At 40.7% G+C, this 20,373-nt stretch overlaps 1 protein-coding gene across 4 annotated transcripts in view; it reads right to left on the bottom strand.

Moving 5' to 3' along the window:
* Positions 1–996: 996 nt before the first annotated feature.
* Positions 997–20,373, bottom strand: part of TLK2 (tousled like kinase 2) — an 85,101-nt gene continuing 65,724 nt past the window's right edge. For all 4 annotated transcript variants that reach the window (XM_073607666.1, XM_073607664.1, XM_073607667.1 and 1 more), the window contains 8 exons: positions 16,739–16,820; positions 16,272–16,363; positions 14,071–14,160; positions 11,517–11,686; positions 10,887–11,025; positions 10,314–10,425; positions 5,842–5,949; positions 997–5,734 (listed from right to left, as the gene is read on the bottom strand). In XM_073607666.1, coding sequence (XP_073463767.1) covers positions 5,561–5,734; positions 5,842–5,949; positions 10,314–10,425; positions 10,887–11,025; positions 11,517–11,686; positions 14,071–14,160; positions 16,272–16,363; positions 16,739–16,820 — 967 coding nt within the window. In that variant the 3' untranslated portion in view covers positions 997–5,560. The remainder of the gene's footprint in view (positions 5,735–5,841; positions 5,950–10,313; positions 10,426–10,886; positions 11,026–11,516; positions 11,687–14,070; positions 14,161–16,271; positions 16,364–16,738; positions 16,821–20,373) is intronic.

Genomic DNA, 20,373 nt, shown 5'->3' with positions numbered 1-20,373 from the left:
TTATTTTCCCAGATTCCAGCGGACTCGGCGGTAGATCTGAAACTTACAATCAGGTCCGTCTGAAAAACTGACAAGTGGGCCTGATAGGAAAGACCACATGAAAAATGGCATTAGCCTACTTTTCATTTCCATCACACCACCTTGATATATTTTTCTTTAGGTGTCATGCAGACTTAATATTTAGCCTAGCTGGCACTATAAATATGTATATATGCACTTTTGTGCCTGCCGGGATCTTCCCAGTCTTTATTATACAGGATTTATATAACGCCAACAGTTTGGCGGCAGCGCTTAACAAAATGAAGGCAGACATTACAGTTACATTACAATTTAGCACAAGAGGAATCAGAGGGCCCTGCTCATGCAAACAGGCTGCCCATAAAGACCTGAAAACCAGAATAGTCAGCTGTGTCATGGCTGCTCTCAAGGAAATTAGAAAGGTCTGCCATACTCAGCATCTCTAGTACAGTAAGTGGACATCTCTTACTGGTTCTGCAAATCATCTATTGCTATACACACACAGCACCATCTAGTGGCTGGAAGATGATTCAGAGCTGTAAAGAACCAAGGATCGCAGAGGTGCTGACCTACAGAGGAATAGTAGCCATAAAGTTAAGCTGAATGTTTTATTTTCTGTTGGTGACTAATGAAGAAATATGTGGACCCAAAACACATCCTCTTAACAGACAGGGTAACTGTTGTGCTGAAAAACAGTTAAATCTTGTTTTAGGGAAGAGTTTAGACACCAATTCTGCTTCCTGCAACTCTTCTTTAGAGAACTTGTTCCAAACAATACCTTCTGTAAGAAAATTGTTCAAACTGCATATTAAAAAAAAAAAGGTACATCATAAAGCAGTCTTAACATTTCCAAATGTATTTTAATATCAGTATTTTTTTTTGTTTTTTGTTTTTTAATTCTTGGATGTTTCCGCCTAAACTTTCCAATATGAATTAATACACATTTGTCCTTCAAGTAAAAAATGAACAAAAAAAAAATAAAAATGAAAACAGTATTTTTATTATAATTATTCCTAGAGCAAAGTGAAACCCATATTAACAGAAACTAACTCAGGCAAAGATAATAAAAAAAAAAAAAAAGGAAGGAAGGGCAAGGTGGGAGTTAGACATTTACCAGATGAGGTTATTCTTTAAATCAGGTTTCATCAATGTTGCAGCACTGGTGTCACTACAAGTGATCATCCATTAAAAAGAGAAACATTTTAAAGACTTCGGTAAGCATACTAGCAGACACTACTTTCAAGACCACGTAGGAAGTTACACCCCATGTTGCAGTGTAGTAGTTTACATATAAAAAAGGTAGCGTACTACAAGGTCAAGGCTGCAGGTTTGTACTATATAAAGGCTTCTAGGGACTGTAGTCATGGGTGCTTCCATCATCACCCAGGGCCACGTGTGCATGGGAAAGTTTATTATGTTTAGTGGCAGTTCTTAATACATCCTTAAGAAAACAATACCTAGTCCATGGAATGAAAGTGTCAATGACCACTTGTATCTGCACAACATATTTTGCTCAGTCCAAGTAATGTCCAAAGCACAACCAGCATTTAAGGTGACCTTGTCTTTTTCCCATGCAGTGCAAAGCATAAGGTTATTGGATTTCTTCTCAACCCAGCAGCACACACTCCTTTTTCATTAGCACCTTTGCAGCATCAGTAGTAAGGAAAAACAGACCTGTGTACGCTTTAAAGCAGAAGTCTCTATCCTTTACAGCCATAATAGCTGCCATCTTTACCTCCGTTTGATCTGCAGTTGCCCTGGTGCTGCACACAGGTTAGTTATGGCTCCAGCCATTCAACGGCTTGACATTGCAGTCGAGAGCACAAGCAACTGAGACAGTTATCATTTATGGCATACCTGGAATCTATGTGTTTTGGGAAACAGCTAAATCAATGAGTTTAGTCCTACTTGAAGCTGTGTTAGTGCTTGCAGAGGGGCTGAGGTCTCTCTCTATGTCACAGCATTGGGCAACTCACCTGGCACCAGCGCTATCACATAGAGGAGAAGTACAACTGGCCATACATGGATCTAGACTGGGCCAGCAGGTAAAATTTCCATCTGTGTATGGCCGTTCTCATTCATGAGCAGTCAATCTCCATCTACCAACTTCTCATGATCCACCTGGTTGGAAAATTTTGCTTTGATCATCTCACGCAGCCAATCAACTGCAGCGCTCAGAGAATTCTGACAGCACTGTCAGAATACATTGACAAAGCAGAGAGGATTCTCTGATCCACCTTGAATGTATGATTGAGGGAGATGATTCAATTTTGTTTTGTTTAGCCAGCTGAAGGAAAAAAAACTGAACCATGTATGGCCAGGTTAGGTCACACATTCCAACATACACAAGTTTTGAGTATTTTATTACTCCAGGCAGCTGAACAGAGCAGAACAGTATATGCTGCTGGAGAAGTAATGGACAGTTATTAACACTTACATTTCACACAAAAGGATGTCTTCTATTGTGAACCACCATGTCCATACACACCAAGGCAGACCTAAGCTCTGCTGAAACCTCACTGCTATGGGGCCCTACCTGTAGGCTTCACCAGAATAACTGCTATAGGTGGAAATCTACATTTTGTTTTTATCGGTCTAGGAACCAAAGCATTCCCTGATGTCTGCTCCAGCTTTCAGGATTTGGACTGGTGGTCAGATTTCAAATGCAGTGCCATCCTCTACAACACAACCAAGCAAAAAGGCAAAGGTATCCAGCATTTGCATGGTAGGACTTTAGAATGCAAGAACGACCACTCGATTCAATAAACAGATAACTAAGCACTTTAGGAGAGAGTTTCTGCCAAATTTACATAGTTAAATGCAAATTATGTTTTATTTGAAACTGAAATAATGCAGGGTTAAGTACTGCTGCTGCACGATTTTCAGTATCAAATTAACTGTGTGAGGTTTTACAAATAAGGGCTTAGATTTGCGGTGTAGACATTAAAAATGTGCAGTGAAGACATTTTTTTAGCACTCTCCTTAAGCTGCAAAGGCAGTTGACAGGGGTGTTTACATGTTGTGGTCACAAAATTCTGTGCTATGTGCCCAAAACTACTACTTCTGTCGTGTTTGGTGGGTACTAAGCCACTGCCACCTATTCAAATGAATGGGGAAGCGCTGCAAACGCCCCACAACCATATGCAATACATGTAGCTGAAGTCAGAGTGGTAGTTACAGGGTTAAAATGTCACTGCCTCAACACCCATAGTAGCCGCTAGTGATAATCACAGGTAAAATCAGCCATGCTGGCTGTATCCAAGTTGATCGAAGGATCAACTTGGTACATTCAGCCTGCCCATACACGGTTTGACTCTCGGCCGGTTCCTGCTGAACCAGTCGAGATTCGAACCATGTATAGCCTGCCTTAGAAACCCTTTTGATGGACTGAAAACTACTAATAATCAAGACACCAATTATTAGCTGTGGCTCTGGAAAATAAACAATTATGCCCCACAAATACATGGCAGAGTAATCAAGTTATGCAAAAGACACAGTAATGAGCATTATATATGCAAAATGGGAAACAATTTTGGCCATGAAAAACCTTTTAGATGACCCTTTTCTGTTAGTCTAACCCTTCAACATCACTCAAAGACCAAGTTGGACAACCCTTAAGACCCAGGTCCTTTTGGTTAATAAATTTGTAAATACAGGTGTCAATGGATGCAGAAACACGTTACTTGGTACTAGGATTTGAATACCTCTACTTTTGTCCACTTCCCTTTAAAAAGGAAGAACACAAGCACCTTCCTGAACATATGTAACTGATGAAGGCCACAGATTTGCCTTGCCTTGATACAATGTGAAATATGCACTGCACTCCTACACTCATTTTAACCACAGATTAGAGACTATTTTGAATGATGCTGACACAGTTTAGGTACCGTTGTTTTTATATTGGACATACCACAGGAATGATCAGACATCTTGGGGTTGCAACACCTCCTACATGGTCTGTAAAGCCTCAACAACCTACTATCTGCAAGATCAAGATTAGTCACTACTGCTGTGACCCCAAACACAGATAGCCCATTTAGTAATAGTTGTTACTAAGGCATCTATATTATTTTGGCTAAGAGAAAAAATTTGTTGTTCATGATCAAAGCGCAAAAGGGAGAGTGAGCTTTTAAAACTCCTTTGGTTTCAGCCACTCACAATGTCTGTGAATGTATAGACTCAAATACCAACAGCATCGATGCCACAGCAGGCATTGTACAGAGGTGCAAGCAGGCAAGTTACACGCCAGCATTGTGTGAATGTCAGCATTTGCAAAGTTTTTTTTTTTTCTTAAGACATGTTTCAGCAAGATTCAGAAAAACCAGAAAGGCTAAAAGCAATTGCCACCAAATGTGAAGAGGTTTACAGTGAAATTAAATTTTTTTTTTTTTCTTTACAACAGTTTGCAAAAGCGTGGTATAACACACATGAACAATCGCCCGCACTATGTTCGCTGCAACTGAACCATAACCACGGGTCAGCCAAAATCATGGACTCTTCAGGTCAGCAGTTACTACAGCATGCAAGGTTGTCTGCTGCTGAAACAGACCAGATGTGAACCATGGTAAGGCTTCCTTCTCAGATCTGGATTACCATCTGTCTAGTATTTCAAACACAGCAAAACTCCAAAAAACAAATATTAAGACCCTTAATATTTAAAGCTTTTTTTTTTTTTTTTTTTTAAACTGCCTGGAAAAGTTGTACTGTGAAGATGAAAAGAAACGCTAACACTTTCCTCTGTCCCTAGTAATATGGATTTCACTTTAATAAAAACCTATGCTCTGCCAGATTAATCTTCAAAGTGGACCAATCGCCTACATAAAACTGAGGCAACTTTTTTTTTTTTGGTCTGAACCAATATTCTAGAACTAAAACTTAAACTTAAAGAATATCAGTCTAGACTAAAAAATAGATGTCCCCAGTCTCTGCAGGTGATGGATCGACTTTAAAAGGTAATAAAAGAGCTCCACTTCTAGGAAGGGCCTCTTGACTTCTTATTATGAACAAGGGAGGCTGCAGGAAATTGTACCTTTCTGGCAATCTCACTTGAATATTTCATTAAATGACGAAAGGGGTATCAGAACAGGTTTAAATATCAACAAGGAGGATGGGGAAGGGGTGACGGGGGCCCAAGTCCAGTCTACTAGGATCCGGCTCCTGAAAATCTTCTTAACAAAAAGTTTTTTCGTTTAACGGTTGTCAGCTGTGTAGAGGAATAAGAAGTTCACAGAAGGGGAAGGGAGAGGATGTATTGTCCAAGTTACAGATCCAAGTCTACTGCCTTGTCATCTTTTTTGAGGTCCTTGCCAACAAAGACTCAGGCTTCCACCCAACAGAGGTTGTGGATCTCTTGCAAGGCTCCATTTCAAATCCAGCTTTTTGTGGCTCCAATAAGCCAGTAATTGAAATGTTCCATGGAGCACTCGCTGCTCTCCGCCAAAAGGGAAGAATCATATTCCAAGGGAGCCGTGTAACACCTCTGCTGACATTAACACAATGTATAATGGAGCAGAGAATCAAATCTCATGCCTCATCCGTGCTCTCAGTTTGACAAGCTGTTGTTGGAGGAAGCAGAGGTTGATGCTACTGCAGCGGTGGCTGGGCTATTGGTGGAAACAGATTTACGAATGTGCGGCAGTAGGTAGGGGTCAGATGCTAGCTGGTGGACATCTATCCGATCCTCCTTCCTATAGGCAAGGCAACGGCGGATAAAAGCCTGTTAGAAGAAAAAGAGGGGAGATATTGTGAACAAGGCGGCAAAGAGCTACCTCCCATCCCTCTGAGTGGGCACACAAAAAATCAAGGGTGTAAGAGTATAGATACCTTGGCTTCTGGGGTCACAACTGGCTTTGGAGGAAACTGGACCTCTGTGGCTTTTAGGATGGTATTCTCTTGTAAGATGTCCTGCTGAGACTGGTTGTGACCAAATGGCTGCAAGATGAATCATAGCAAACATGTTTTAAGTCACTAATTTTTAATGCATGAAACAAAGATAATAAGAGTGTAATGTTTAGCCCAGTTCTGGATAGATTAGAACCCATTAAGATGAAAAAAAAAAAAAAAAAATTGTGTGTTCCCCACCTGGGGAAATTCACCCTGACTTGGTGATCATCGTTATTCAAAGTGATGGGGAATCCAAAAGTGTACTATTTGCAAAAAAAAAAAAAAAAAGCTATGGTTATAGCGAAACTTAAAAGGAGTTGTACAGGCAGAAGGTTTTTTTTTATCTTAATGCATTCGATGCATTCAAATAAAAAACCTTCTGTGTGTAGCAGCCCCATATCACCCCCCAATTACTTACCTGAGCCCCTTCTCTCTCCAGCGATGTCTACGATCCCCTCAGCCAACCAGTACACTCCTCCTGATTGGATGAGACAGAGCAGTGGTGCCATTGGCTCCCGCGGCTGTCGAAGTCAGTCAGCCAATCAGGGGACAGAGGGGCAGGGCCAGATCGGGGCTCTGTGTCTGAATATACGGAGCTTTGACTCTGCTTGTGTGCCCCCTGTAGCAAGCTGCTGACTGAGGGGGCACTCAAAAGGAGGGAGGGGCTAGGAGCAGCAAAGAGGGACCCAAGAAGAGGAGGATCCAGGCTGCTCTCTGCAAAACCAACTGCACAGAGGAGGTAAATATAACATGTTTGTTATTTAAAAAAAATAAATAAATAAATAAAAGAGCCTTTACACAATCACTTTAAAGCCCAACTCCAAGCAAAAAAAAATTTTTTTGTCCCCATGCAGTGTGGTGCACAGTCAACTGCTAGTTTTTTTTTCCTAGGGGTGAGCACAAAGATCCCTACACTAATTTGATCCGCCGATCCTCCAGAAAACCATGCTCCCCATGGTCCAGTGGTGGACTGTTTCTGTCTATGGAGTGTGCTGACGTTATGAACGGTCCACTTTCAGGAGTGAGGGGGTGCCAGACCACACCAGTCTTGTGCGAGGAGGATCGGCGGGTCAGGTAAGTACAGTGGGGAAAAAATCAATTAGATTCCCTGCAGATTTTGTAAGTTTGCCCACTTACAAAGAAATGAAGGGTCTATAATTTCTAGGTGTATTTTAAGTGAGATATAATATCAACCATAAATCCAGAAAAAAAAAAAACACAAAAAACAAATGCTTATAAACTAAGTTGCAGTTTAGTGAGTAAAATAAGTATTTGATCCTTAAGCAAAACATGATTTAATGCTTGGTAGAGAAACCCTTGTTGGCAAACAAAGAGATGTAAAATGTTTCTTGTAATTGGTTACCAGGTTTGCACACATCTCAGGAAGGATTTTGGTCCATTCTACTATACAGATCTTCTCTAAATACTTAAGGTGTCTTGGCTGTCGCTTGGCAACTCAAAGTTTAAGCTCTCTCCTTAAATTTTCTATAGGATTAAGGTCTGGAGACAGACTATGCCACTCCATGACCTTAACTTCTTGCCAACCAGCCGCAATCGTTATACAGCGGCAGGCTGGCTCTCTTGCATGAATACGGCGGCCGCTTTAAGGGGTACGGCGTGGAAGCCTATGCGCGTGGCTGTGATGTCCGCCGGCCACCCGCAATCGCTCCCCAGAGAGCCAGAACGGGGATATGTTAATGTAAGCAGACAGATCCCCATTCTGACAGGGGAGGAGAGAGAGAGATCTGCTGTTTCTAGTGATCAGGAACAGCGATCTCTCTCCTCCTCCTAGTCAGTACATTGCCCCTACAGTTAGAAAAATCTCCCTAGGGAACACTTAACCCCTTGATCACCCCCTAGTATTAACCCCTTCCCTGCCAGCGACATTTATACAGTTATCAGTGGCTATTTTTTGCTCTGGTCGCTGTATAAATGTCAATGATCCCAAAAAAAGTGTCAAAAGTGTCTGATCTGTCTGCTGCAGTCCCGCTAAAAATCGCTGATCACCGCCATTACTAGTAGAAAATTTTTTTTTTAATAAAAATGCCATAAATAGATCTTCTATTTTGGAGATGATATAACTTTTGCGCAAACCAATCAATATAAGCTTATTGTGATTTTTTTTTTTTACCAAAAATATGTAGAATACATATTGGCCTAAACTGATGAAGAAATTTGTGTTTTATTTTTGGGGGATATTTATTATAGCAAAAAGTAAAAAATATTGGGTTATTTTCAAAATTGTCAGTCTTTTTTGTTTATAACGCAAAAAATAAAAAACGCAGAGGTGAACAGATACCACCAAAAGAAAGCTCTATTTGTGGGGAAAAAGGATTTCAATTTTGTTTGGGTAAAGAGTTGCACGACCACGCAATTGTCAGTTAAAGCGATGCAGTGCCATAATCACAAAAAAATGGCTTGGTCATTGAGATAGCAAATCTTCCGGTCCTTAAGTGGTTAATGTTCTTCTTCTTGAGCCACCCCTTTGTTGCCTTGGTGGTATGTTTTGAGTCATTGTCATGCTGGAAGACCCATCCACGACCCATCTTCAGTGTTCTGGCTGAGGGAAGAAGGTTCTAATCCAAGATTTTACAATACAAGGCCCGGTCCATTGGCCCCTTAATGCGGCAAAGTCGGCCTGTACCTTTAGCAGAGAAACAGCCCCATAGCATAATGTTTACACCTCCGTGCTTAGCTTAAGGGTTGGTGTTCTTAGGGTCATAGTCAGCATTTTTCTTCCTTGGCGATAGCCAAGAAACCTTAAGGATTTAGAGAAGATCTAAAAGGATTAAAAAAAAATAAAATACGGCCAAGGCAACAAAGGATTGGCCCAAGAAGCATATTAAGGTCCTGGAGTGGCCTAGCCAGGCTCCAGACCTTAATCTCATAGAAAATATGTGGAGGGAGCTGAAGGTTCGAGTTACCAAACATCAGCCACGAAACCCAAATGGCTTGGAGAAGAATGACTCTGCAAAGAAGAGTGGACCAAAATTCCTTCTGAGAGGTGTACAAACCTGGTAACCAACTACAATTGTCTGACCTCTGATTGCAACAAGGGTTTCCCCACCAAGTCATGTTATGCTTGGGGATCAAATACTTATTTTACTCACTGAACTGCAACTCAATTTATAACATTTGTATCATGCGTTTTTTCTTGGATTTTTGGTTGATATTCTGTCTCTATCAATCAAATTATAGCTATGATAAAAAAATTAGAGACCCTTAATTTCTTTGTAAGTGGGCAAAATCTGCAGGGGGATCAAATAATTTTTTTCCCCCACTGTCCTCTAGCCTAGAACAAAACGAGCAAGTTAACATGTGCGGTGTGTGCATGTCTCCCCTCCTGCAAAGCAAGGTAAGGACTTGAAAAAAAAGTTGAGGCCTGCTTCAGCTTAGACCCACCCTCAACACAGGCCATAGTAATAGATTGGCAGAGGATTTCCTCCACAGTAAGCAGTGTTTAGAAACAGCTTACTTCCATAGATCAGAAGGAGCATGCACAGGGTGGTGAAAACAGTGCATAGGCTCTATGTGCCTGCAGATCATTGCCACCAACAACAAAGGACTACTAGTGACTGTCAGGTTGCCCAAGTAATTTATTTATAAAGCTGAACGAAGGATACAGAAGCATTATAATTATAAGGATGGGTTTCATTTTTCTTTTTTTTCTTGTGCAGTGTCACTTTGCACAGGAACATGGAGATCTTTACTGGTACATGACAAAACAGTGTAACATGATTTAATAGGATTTTTTTTTTTTTCTAAAAGCGCACTGAGTAGCGCACTGAGGGATGCGGCTCAAGAAGAATGGATCCTATGTACCCCAATGAACACAGAGAAATGTTTATATGTGATTCTTAATCCTATATAATCTATGAGAATATAGGACTGCACAAACAGCCAGTGACTCTGATATGATGCATGAGACTATTCTGCAAATGAATTACTTTGTACAGGACTCAAACAGCAGGCAAACTTCGCCAAATAATTTTCACTTTAAATCTCATGTTTTCTGTAAAATCTGAATGCTCTAAATCAGAAATTAAAAACAAAGCTTATCATCACGTCTGCAAGGGCTACCATATTTTAATATTTTACATTCCTGTCTGGGCGTGGTGGGGAATGTCACATCCATTTAAGGTCAGAACTGCAACAGCAGTTGCTGTGAACAGTGTATGCGTTTGCTTTGGAAACACATAGTGGCTACTTTGTGTGTAAGGGTTACCTGCAGAGGTAACTGTCCCTAGTGACAATCACTGTATGTTGGTGTCTAGATTGCTGCCCTGCAAGCAGGAAAACCTGTGCAGGGTGAGGCTGAAAGTGCAAACGTCAAAACACTGTTTTTTCCTCCGAAGGTATCTAGGTGAAAGGAGATCTCAGCAATTACATTGAGGGGTGCAAGCAAACATTACCTTCCGCCCATACAGACACTGGTAGAAAATGACTCCTACAGACCAAACATCGACCTTGTTTGAAATTTTTGGGGGCTCTTTACCAACCACAAAACATTCAGGAGGCAGGTACCTGGAGGAAAAAACACAAAAACAAACAGTCTTAGGTTTATAGAGTAAAGCCTTTTCAAACATAATACTCCACGTACCATTAACAACCATCATAGAATACCAATAGTAACACTGTCACATTACATTCACATGTCATCTTAAAAGACCAACAGTATTTATCGTCAATAAAGACATTCAATAAAGAGAATCTTAAGTCATTACACCTAAAATATATTTTAAGTCCCTCTATGCCATAGAAATACTATTCTAGGCAGTGCCATTTGACATGAAACTCCCTACTGAATTCTCCAATTCACTTGCCCTCAGAACACAACAAGAGATTGCACATTGACCCAAGGCCTGGAGGAGGGGTCACTCTGGGTTATGAATAAAATAAATTATGCCTAGGCTAGCAGTAAAAGATTTCTTAAATGCTAAATATATAGAAGAAAATCTAAAGCTGCACTCTTGCTTGTCACTTACCAGTAGGTTCCAGCCCCTTGTGACGTGAGCTCCATGCCATCCACTGAGTTATAGCTGTCATCATCCATTATTTTAGAGAGTCCAAAATCTGTGATTTTTATCTCTCCGCAGGCAGTACCATTAACCAAAAGGATATTACCTAGCATTTAGAAAGCATAGATTAAAAAAAAAATGTTCACATTTATTCCTAAAGAAATTATTTATTACAGCATGGAAAAGGCCGTAGTGTATCAGTTGCTCATTAGTAAACATTTCCTGAGCTGCCATGTGGCTTGGAGAACTATAAACCTGCTCAACATTTTTTCCATGCAAGATGGGAGAAAATCTTCAATATCCTAATTTAAATTTTTTTCTTATTCACCATCTCATGTACACCTACACAGGTTGAACCGGATGGACTATTGTCTTTATTCAACCTTACCTACTATGTAACAATCTGAGAGAGCAGTTTAACAGGTGTAAGACTGCAACTGACCACTAGGTGGGGGAACCTTCAAATGAAGGCGAACTAAATTCTATCTTTATGGCACAGTACACCTATTCTGAGTATGCCCGTCCCTACCGCGTCCAAAATTAATGCAACACCTATGTGTGTAAATTAAGCAAGCAGTGACAACACATAGTACCTACCTGGCTTTAAATCATAGTGTATTATTGGTGGCTTGATCTCATTCAAGTACTTGAGAGCATTTACAATCTGCATGATGATGGAGCGGGCCTCCTTCTCGGACATAAGCTTGTGCTGTTTCAAGTAGAAGTCGAGATCGTTGCCCTCGCAGTACTCCAGCACTGTGCAGAACCTGCATAAAATTAGAAACATTTTTTGTAGAAGAAGCCAACAGAAAATCAGGAGGATGCTGAAATCACCAATATAAACCTAATAACTATATATATTTCCCTATTTTTTTTTTTTGCAATTGTGGGAGTAGTTTATATATAATCCAGCGTTTGACACCTTCAACAAATGCGTGTACTACGCCATTTTGACTGCACAATTTACTGAATGAATTTAGATTCATCACTCAAAAATTGATTAAATATCCACTTCAATTATCCAATCACTTGAAAAGCATCTGCACATGATTGGGTGTTCAAAGTGAACAGGATTTTTTTTCCACACAATTGAATCATTTAAGAGAATAGTCGCATATTTTAATATATTTATCTACTTCTTTAGTAAATCAGTCATTATGTTGGAGCAAAGAACTGACCTCCATTGGAGTCCACTTCAAATTCAGTGCCATAGCCTGCCCAGCGTTCTGAGCATTATTAGGTATGTATTACTAGATATACTAGGTATCCTGGTGACATATAATAATCATAATGACACCTGTATTCTAACAATCAGCAGGGAGGTTGATATTTATTTATATGATCGGACATGCAACTGTGCAGCATCAATGGCTCCAAAAGAGGATAAGCTGCAACACCGTGAACTAGAATTAGTGTAAAACTCCATTTATTGAGGATCGATTTTGAGGGGGGTTAACTTGCTCATAAGGAAAGCTCTTTCTCAAGAATTTAGTTGCTCTCTTAAAAAATTCTCCTGTTGTAAAATACCTTTTATTATAGAAAGTCCGCCCCGCCTCCCCATGCAGGTCACTCGCCTTAGGTGAATTACGCGCACACTGCCCACTGTGCCTCCCGGCAGGGCCGCTAGTAGGGCAGTACAGCCAGCCCTCCTGTAGGGGGCCCGAGCTCTGTCACTTCAGAAGAGGGGCCCGGGGACCTGCAGAGCAGGAGAGCTGGCTGAACTGCCTTCTGACACTTGTAGATCGCCTTGCAGCGCTGCTAGCTTTCTCCCTCCGGCAGCTCTGCAGGGGGATCAGTACTACATACTGACAATTGGCAAAGTGTCCCAATCTGGAGCAGAAGACAGCTGCAGTCTCAGTCTGCCTGTGTCTCTGCTGGGTCCTGAAACTCCCCCTCGTCAGTGTTATCTCTGGTCAACGTGAGCAGAAAGCTTGCTTCACCACCTCCGAGTCCTGACCTCTGATCCCCCTCCCTCCAGATCGTGCTCTCACTGCTCTGTGTTCACTGAACACAGAGCAGTGCCCTGTCAGGTAGGTTGTAGGGGGCCCAGTGATTTCTAACCAAGATATGTATGTCACATAAACCAGAAGGCATAGCCGTTCATTCAGAAGGGGGGGACCGGTCATCGGGAGGCATTTCGGCTGAACCTGGAACAGCCGGCAGCCTAGCAATTGTGTCACCAGGAAACAAGGCAGCATGGAACCAAGCTTTGGTTTGGTGCTTAAAGTTTCGCTTTAAAGAACAGGGCTTTCAATAAATATATTATATGTATTTTTTTTTTTTTTTTTTTGAAGAACAAGAGGGCATTGATCTCTCCAATGGGAGCTCTGTGCTAAAAGCTACCACCAGTCTCCTGGTGCTGTGAGCCAAGTTATTTATACATATTACTGCTGGGAACACCAGGCCAAGCCAAAAGCAGTCATCTTCGGACCACATTTATCAGTATGACCAAACACTCATGCTCTTATTTTTGGAGAACCTATAAAAACCCTGTCCATTTTCAAGTCATGCATACCATTATAAAGCATGGCCACCAAACAATTTCAAGTCCACAATGTATCCTCAAGTCCTAACTTGAGGATAAAAGTGAACAAAGCATATTTTGCAAATGGAACACCAGGTTGCAAAAACCAAAATCAAACTTTTGGGAGGATGCAAACTAAGGAAAGGGGTCCCAAGTTGAGGATTGGTAGCCACAGGTGGTTCTCAACTACTAATGAAGTGGCCGGTTTTCCTGTAGCTGCACAGTAGCTATTTATATAAATACCTAGGACTTTATAAAGTGTTTGCTGTGCGATTCAGAATTTTACTTTGTCTAGTTTAGTATGTCTATTCTTTACAAAGAGGATTTGCCCTATTTGTCAAACAATCATTTTTAAAGAGGATTTACCCCCATCCAACCATATCCAGCATACAACCAAATAGAGAGATTCCAACAACAAACAAGATTCTCCAGTCATATTTAAATTCAAACAAGATCATTAACCTCTGAATTTCACATATAGTGCATTCTCCAAAAAGAGGATTGCAAAATCCTGTAAAACATCTTCATTTGACAGACATCACGTGGTACCGCAGCTGGCTCTGACATAACTAGATGCATGACTGTGTATAGTGCCACAGACACAAAAGCGCATGCATAGCTACTTACGAGTCTGTGTCGAGAGAAAAATAGTCATAAAGTTTGACTATCCTGGGATGATCAAGCTCCTTGTGAATACGATATTCCCTGCAGGCATGCCTAGAAGAAAAAAAATTGAAGCATATAAACAATGAAAACTTGAAAATTGGTAAGTAACAAGTCACAGACAGCTGCTGAAAAACAAGCAGATAAGCATCAGTAAAGTGCCCCTTTATAGGAAAATTACATTTGTGCTGACCTACCCGAACAATGAATTTCATTTACAGCCCTAGCCTAGAGGATAATGTGTTTTCAAAAAACCTAAGACGAGCGGGGTGGGGGGTCAAAAAATCCCAGTTCACACCATGAATCACACAGGAACGCGCTTGTGCATGCCTGTACGATTCACGTGTAATCCGGGTGCATTGCTGTTTCAGCCCACTCATAAATGGGCTGAAATCGCGCTGGACCACACCGAAATTAGAGCGTGCAGTAATCATGAGACAACTGTACCATGCGATACAGTGTAGGCACACACACTGCATTTGCGACCTGTGTTTGGGGTGTTTAACACTGACACCCGCTGCAGATCGCAAGTGCAGTGCATTCTGAACGCGGTGCGGGAAACACACATGGAACATGGGTTTCCCACAGCGTGTTCTGGTGTGAACTGAACCTAAGTGTGACTGCAAAGACCTTAATATGACAGACATGGCAAAACTAAACATGACATGAAATAGGCTGCCAGAGCCATTTTTGCACACGTTTAAAATTCCATTTTAGCCCTTTAGCCCGTGATGTTTCTACAATGCACGTGCCGTCGTGTCCCGCTCGTATACGTGGGAGTGACGTCATGCGACTCCGGCCAGTAACAGAGCCGAAGTCCACGGCCCCCGGAAGGAAGAGGGGTTGAAGATGGACACGGCCACACTGCGGGGACAGCGGTGATATCGCGATGCATACTAGCTCATTATGCTTTTACTTTGCAGGGAACAAAGAGGAAGTAAAACCCATCAGGGTTTACTTCCTCTAAGATTGCATAAACATTGCCCAAAACATTATATACTTTCTGAAAGCAGACACCCTAGAGAATAAAAGAGTGGTAGTTCCAAATTTCTGCGTTACACAATATAAGCGCAAAGGTCAAGGAAATGCAAAATTTCAGCAGAAAATACACTAAATTTTTTCTATCTTAATGCACATAATGCCTAATGCATGAAGATAAAAAAAAAAAAAAAAAAAAAAAACCTTTAATGTACAGCAGCCCCCTAATACTTACCCAAGCCCCATTTCGATCCAGCGATGTGCCTCGACTGTCCGGGACTCTCCCTTCTGATTGGCTGACACACAGCAGCAACGCCATTGCAGCTGTCAAGGTCAGTTCAATCAGGAGAGGGGGGCAGGTCCACACCGCCATCTCTGTGTCTGAATGGACACACAGAGCTGCAGCTCAGCTGCCCCATAGCAAGCTGTTTGCTGTGGGGGCACTCCACAGGAAGGAGAGGCCAAGAGCGCCGCTGAGGATGTGGGCTGCGCTATGCAAAACCACTGCACAGAGCAGGTATGTATACCATGTTTGTTATTTTTAAAGTAAATACTCAACTTGTCACACCTTAAAAATTGCATGTGCCTGTGAAATGTGGAAAAACTTCAGTATCTAGATTGCTGCCATCTGACAGCAATCAGCTTGTCAGTTATACACAGACACACAGTAATAAAAGGGTTAAAGTGTGTGTTTTTTTTTTTAAGACATGCAAGAGGTAGTTCATTGATTCTTCCGGTCAGTGTGAAACTGCCTATCTGTACAACGTATGGGCAGACAGCTCACACTGACAGTCTGCAGGAGACCGACATGGCATCAGTGACCTGCTGATCGCGGGTGCAACGGTTTACAGGCTCCTAATACAAAAAGTCGCAAATGCACATTTTTTTTACCTGCAAAAAAACGTGCAATTCATTTTTGCTAAAAGTTGAACGTATCCTTTAAGTGGCATCAAAAGCCATCGTGCTTAAACATTTGCCTTTGACAATTTAACATTCAAGTAGATCTCCATCGGCAGCAGGAATTTCTCACTTCTCCATACAGGGGAGAGGATAGTAAAAGTAGGCCTAATCTTTAACAGGTATTTGAGTTCACAAAATGTCACCAGTGTATTGATGTATTAATCCTCGTACGGTTACATTTAAGCTAAAGTTATGCATATAACAAGACTATGGTAAAACCCACTCACTTGTGGTAGTTTTCTTTCTTTTCATCCCTCCAGTTCTTATTTAACTGGTGGATTTTCACAGCTACGTATCTTTGCTCCGTTAGGTCAAATGCCTAAAGAATAGAAAGAAAGTGTTAGTGGACAGAATAGGCCAACTTTTCTGTGCTTTTATTTTAAATCCAACAACCTTAAGGCTGAAATGTCATCTTTATCATAGATTACCACCTGCATGTTAACAGACCTTTAAATGCACATGCAGCATGGTTCACATCTGTGAGTTATGTTGTGCTTAAATGCAATGACACCACAATGCACGGCATTTTGTGTTTTGTGAAAACCACAGGTTTTACACACTGGTGGGATCAGACAACTGAAAAAATTCTACATCTCATATGTAAAACAGCATTTAGTTTGGAACGTCAAGATAAAGCAACATCTTTTTTTGGTATCACATGTGGTGTTAGTGCACCCTAACAGCAATTACCTACCTTGTACACTTCACTGAAGCCTCCTCTACCCAAAAGATGTAGCAGTAGATACCTGTCATTTAGCGTGGGATGGTCTTTAAACCTATAATATTAAAAAGAAAATCAGATATTTCTAATTTAGGCCAATTTATTCATTTTGGCTACTAAAAAATGTTTTATAAGTGGCGAGCTCACAGAACACTTTCAATGCCTTGCCAATTCTTTATAAATAGACCCCCTATTACTGTACCTATATTAAAAGGAAGACAAGGTAGCAGTGACCAATCATAAGTGCATGTATCTATTATGTTTATACATGTTTGAATTTATTGCAGGGTTTTACCATGTACAAAAGTGTTTATCACTAATTTTGTGATACTTTTTATCTTTGTAATGAAATGTCCCACACTCCGAGTGCTTTCATCATATACCGATTCCTCCCAGTCTGAATATAGATATTGGATATTATTGTCGCATATGACAACCAGGAGCAAGGCAGGACTCGTTTGGCCGCAAGCTGGAACATGATCCATTTTATTTGAGATCTCACACAAATACATACACCAGGATGACAATACAAACTGCAACCATAAATCAAATTAACATGAGCTAATTATTAATCATTTAACCAGACTATGCGACTCAGAGATATGACCTTTCAGGTCAGCCTGGTTGTCTCCTAGCTCACTAACTACAATTACATTATCACAAAGATATCAGCTCAGAACTCCTTCACACAATAGCAGAGTTAATTAGCACAAACAATGGGTGAAAGTCCTTTTAGGCTTAATGTACACAGGACGCTGAGGCAACCTCATCTGAACAAATTTTTTTGACAGCTTGAAGCCAGTGTTTAAAAACGCCATTTCGCGGCTAGGAGCGTTTATTTAAGATATCATAGGACCCGCCCAAAACAGTATTATTTAACCATTTCAGCCATTCTGTGAGACCAGAGTGAGTAGCAACAGCTGAGAGCAGCAGTAGTGTACTTGTATCTACCTCAATTAAGGTGCTTTTACTATGGATCCCATAATGAGTATATGCGAGGAAAAAATGCTAATTTTTTTAATATAATTTTTAAATTGCGATTAGTATATATATATTTTTTTATAAGCTGTACATGTAATTTATTTTTATTAATTTATTTTGTCTTTTTTATGCAAAATGTAATTGCAATTTTTTAAATATATTTAATTTTTAAATTGCAATTGATTAGCATATTTTGTTTATTTTTTATTATAAGCTGAATATTTGTAATTTTATTTTTTTTTTGTCTTTATGCAAAATTGCAATTTTTCTTAATATGTTTAATTTTTAAATTGCAATTGATCAGAATTTTTTGTTTTTTTTTTTTTTTTTTTTTTAAAGCTGCATGTGAAATTTCATTTTTTAAATTAATTTATTTTGGCTTTTTCATGCAAATTTTAATTGCAATTTTTAAAATATTTTTAATTAACCCTATCCCTAATCAGAAACCCTAACTTGTTCTTCAAGGGGAAAACCCTAACCATAACCCCCTGACCCTAATGGGAAACCCTAACCGGAAACCTTAACCCTAACTTGTTCTTTAAGGGGAAAACCCTAACTATAACCCCCTAATCCTAATGGGAAACCCTAACCGGAAACCCTAACTTGTTCTTCAAGGGGAAAACCCTAACCCTAATGGAAACCCTTACCCGAAAACCTAACCCTAACTTGTTCTTCAAGGGGAAAACCCTTACCATAACCCCCTATAACCTCAATGGGAAACTCTAACCGGAAACCCTAACTTGTTCTTCAAGGGGAAAACCCTAACCATAACCCCTAACGGGAAACCATAACACTTACCATAACCGTAAACTTGTTCTTCAAGGGGAAAACCCTAACCGGAAACCATAACTCCCTATAACCTCAATGGGAAACCCTAACTTGTTCTTCAAGGGGAAAACCCTAACCATAACCCCTAACCCTAATGGGAAACCCTAACTGGAAACCCTAACAGGAAACCATAACACTTACCATAACCCTAAACTTGTTCTTCAAGGGGAAAACCCTAACCATAACCCCTAATCCTAATGGGAAACCCTAACCCTAGGCCTAACTAGAAACCCTAACGGGAAACCATAACACTAAACTTATTCTTCAAGGGGAAAACCCCATCCATAGCCCCCTAACCCTAATGGGAAACCCTAACACTATTAACATAGCAAGCAATTACAAGTTTTTAAAACATTTCTTTAGTGTTTTTTCATCATCTGCTATCATTTTTAAGTTTTGTAATGTTAAAAAATAGGGCACCTGTAAAAACGCTTATAAACGGCGGCGTTTTGCGTCTGAAACGTCAGGAACTTTGGCGTATGAACTAATTTTTTTGCCTTCAAAGAAAAGTCTATAAAACGCAACTGCCTAAAAACGACATTAAATGTACCTGTGTACATGTACACATAAGATAACATTGGATGAGTTTAGGGGCAGCTGAAAAAAGCAGCCAACTGCCTCTGAACGTCCGTTTACCAGCAGCAGTGTACATGAGGCCTTAGAAGCCACACTAGACTTATTTACAATGAACACATTATAGCAGACAACAGACAGGCGACTTGCTGATGACATCAACATCTGCTATGAGTCCCAACATTATGAAGCAGTCACTATTTCTAATATGACATATACAGGGCTCCCAGGGTTTACTTTAAGGGTCCCCAAGGCATACACCTCACAAAGAGTAGTGTTCCCTTAAAATCCAGGGCCCATAGTAGGCAAGAGGCTAGCATTCCATCCAGTTCAAAAGCCTCTGTCCATGGTGAGTATCACAATCTCTATGCGAATAATAATAAAATCTACATTTTTTTATTACGTTTTTTTGTTCTCATTTGGCATTTTTAAAGTCCCACTACTCTTTACCTTACAAATTATTCCCATTTACTTAGGGGATGATGCTAATGTGAACCCGAGATTGTTTTTTATGACATGTCAACTGTCCTATAACATACAAGACAAGGTAGCAGTCATTATGGAAAAGTCACGTAACTGTAGGTAAAAACGAGTAAGTTTTGTATCACAACTTGTTTCCACATTAAGGCAATATCTCTAATGGAGGTGGTTCTCAAAATCAGCGCTAGCAGAATTTGTTCTTTAGCCTAGGTTCACACTGTAGCGATGCGGGAACCAGCCCGATTCCATCGCCGATTCCTGCATCGCATCTCTCCTGCAGGCAGTTCACACTGCCCTCTGCGAACTGTCAATACAATGCTAATGACACCCCCAGATCGGTTCAAAGATTGCAGTGCAAACTGTGGATTCAGACAGGAATTGGATCGCATGGTTGAGAACACCTTTGGGATCCGATTTCAGTGCGTTAGGGGGGTGGGTGGGGGGTAGTCCCTGCATCTTTTTTTATGCAAATCCAATGCAAGTTCAGCCCGGGCTTAAGCTCCAAACAACTGATACACATTTTCTCTATTATCAGGCAGAGGCACAGCTGCATTAGTAACCTGTGCAGAACACCAACAAGTACTATGTCACAAATGTACAGCATATGCATTGCTATGGGGTTCTTCTTGCCCCACCCATGCTCTGCGTACCATGGTTCCTTCCACTATCCCTACATCCCTTTCTTCATTCTGTAGTGCCATAAGGTGCAATGGAAGTAAGCTCAGTGCACAGCCAGGAACCAGGCA

This window comes from Aquarana catesbeiana, linkage group LG12, assembly GCF_042186555.1.
Source record: "Aquarana catesbeiana isolate 2022-GZ linkage group LG12, ASM4218655v1, whole genome shotgun sequence".
NCBI classification, from domain to species: Eukaryota; Metazoa; Chordata; class Amphibia; order Anura; family Ranidae; genus Aquarana; species Aquarana catesbeiana.
This window is presented reverse-complemented; position numbering and strand designations above follow the sequence as displayed.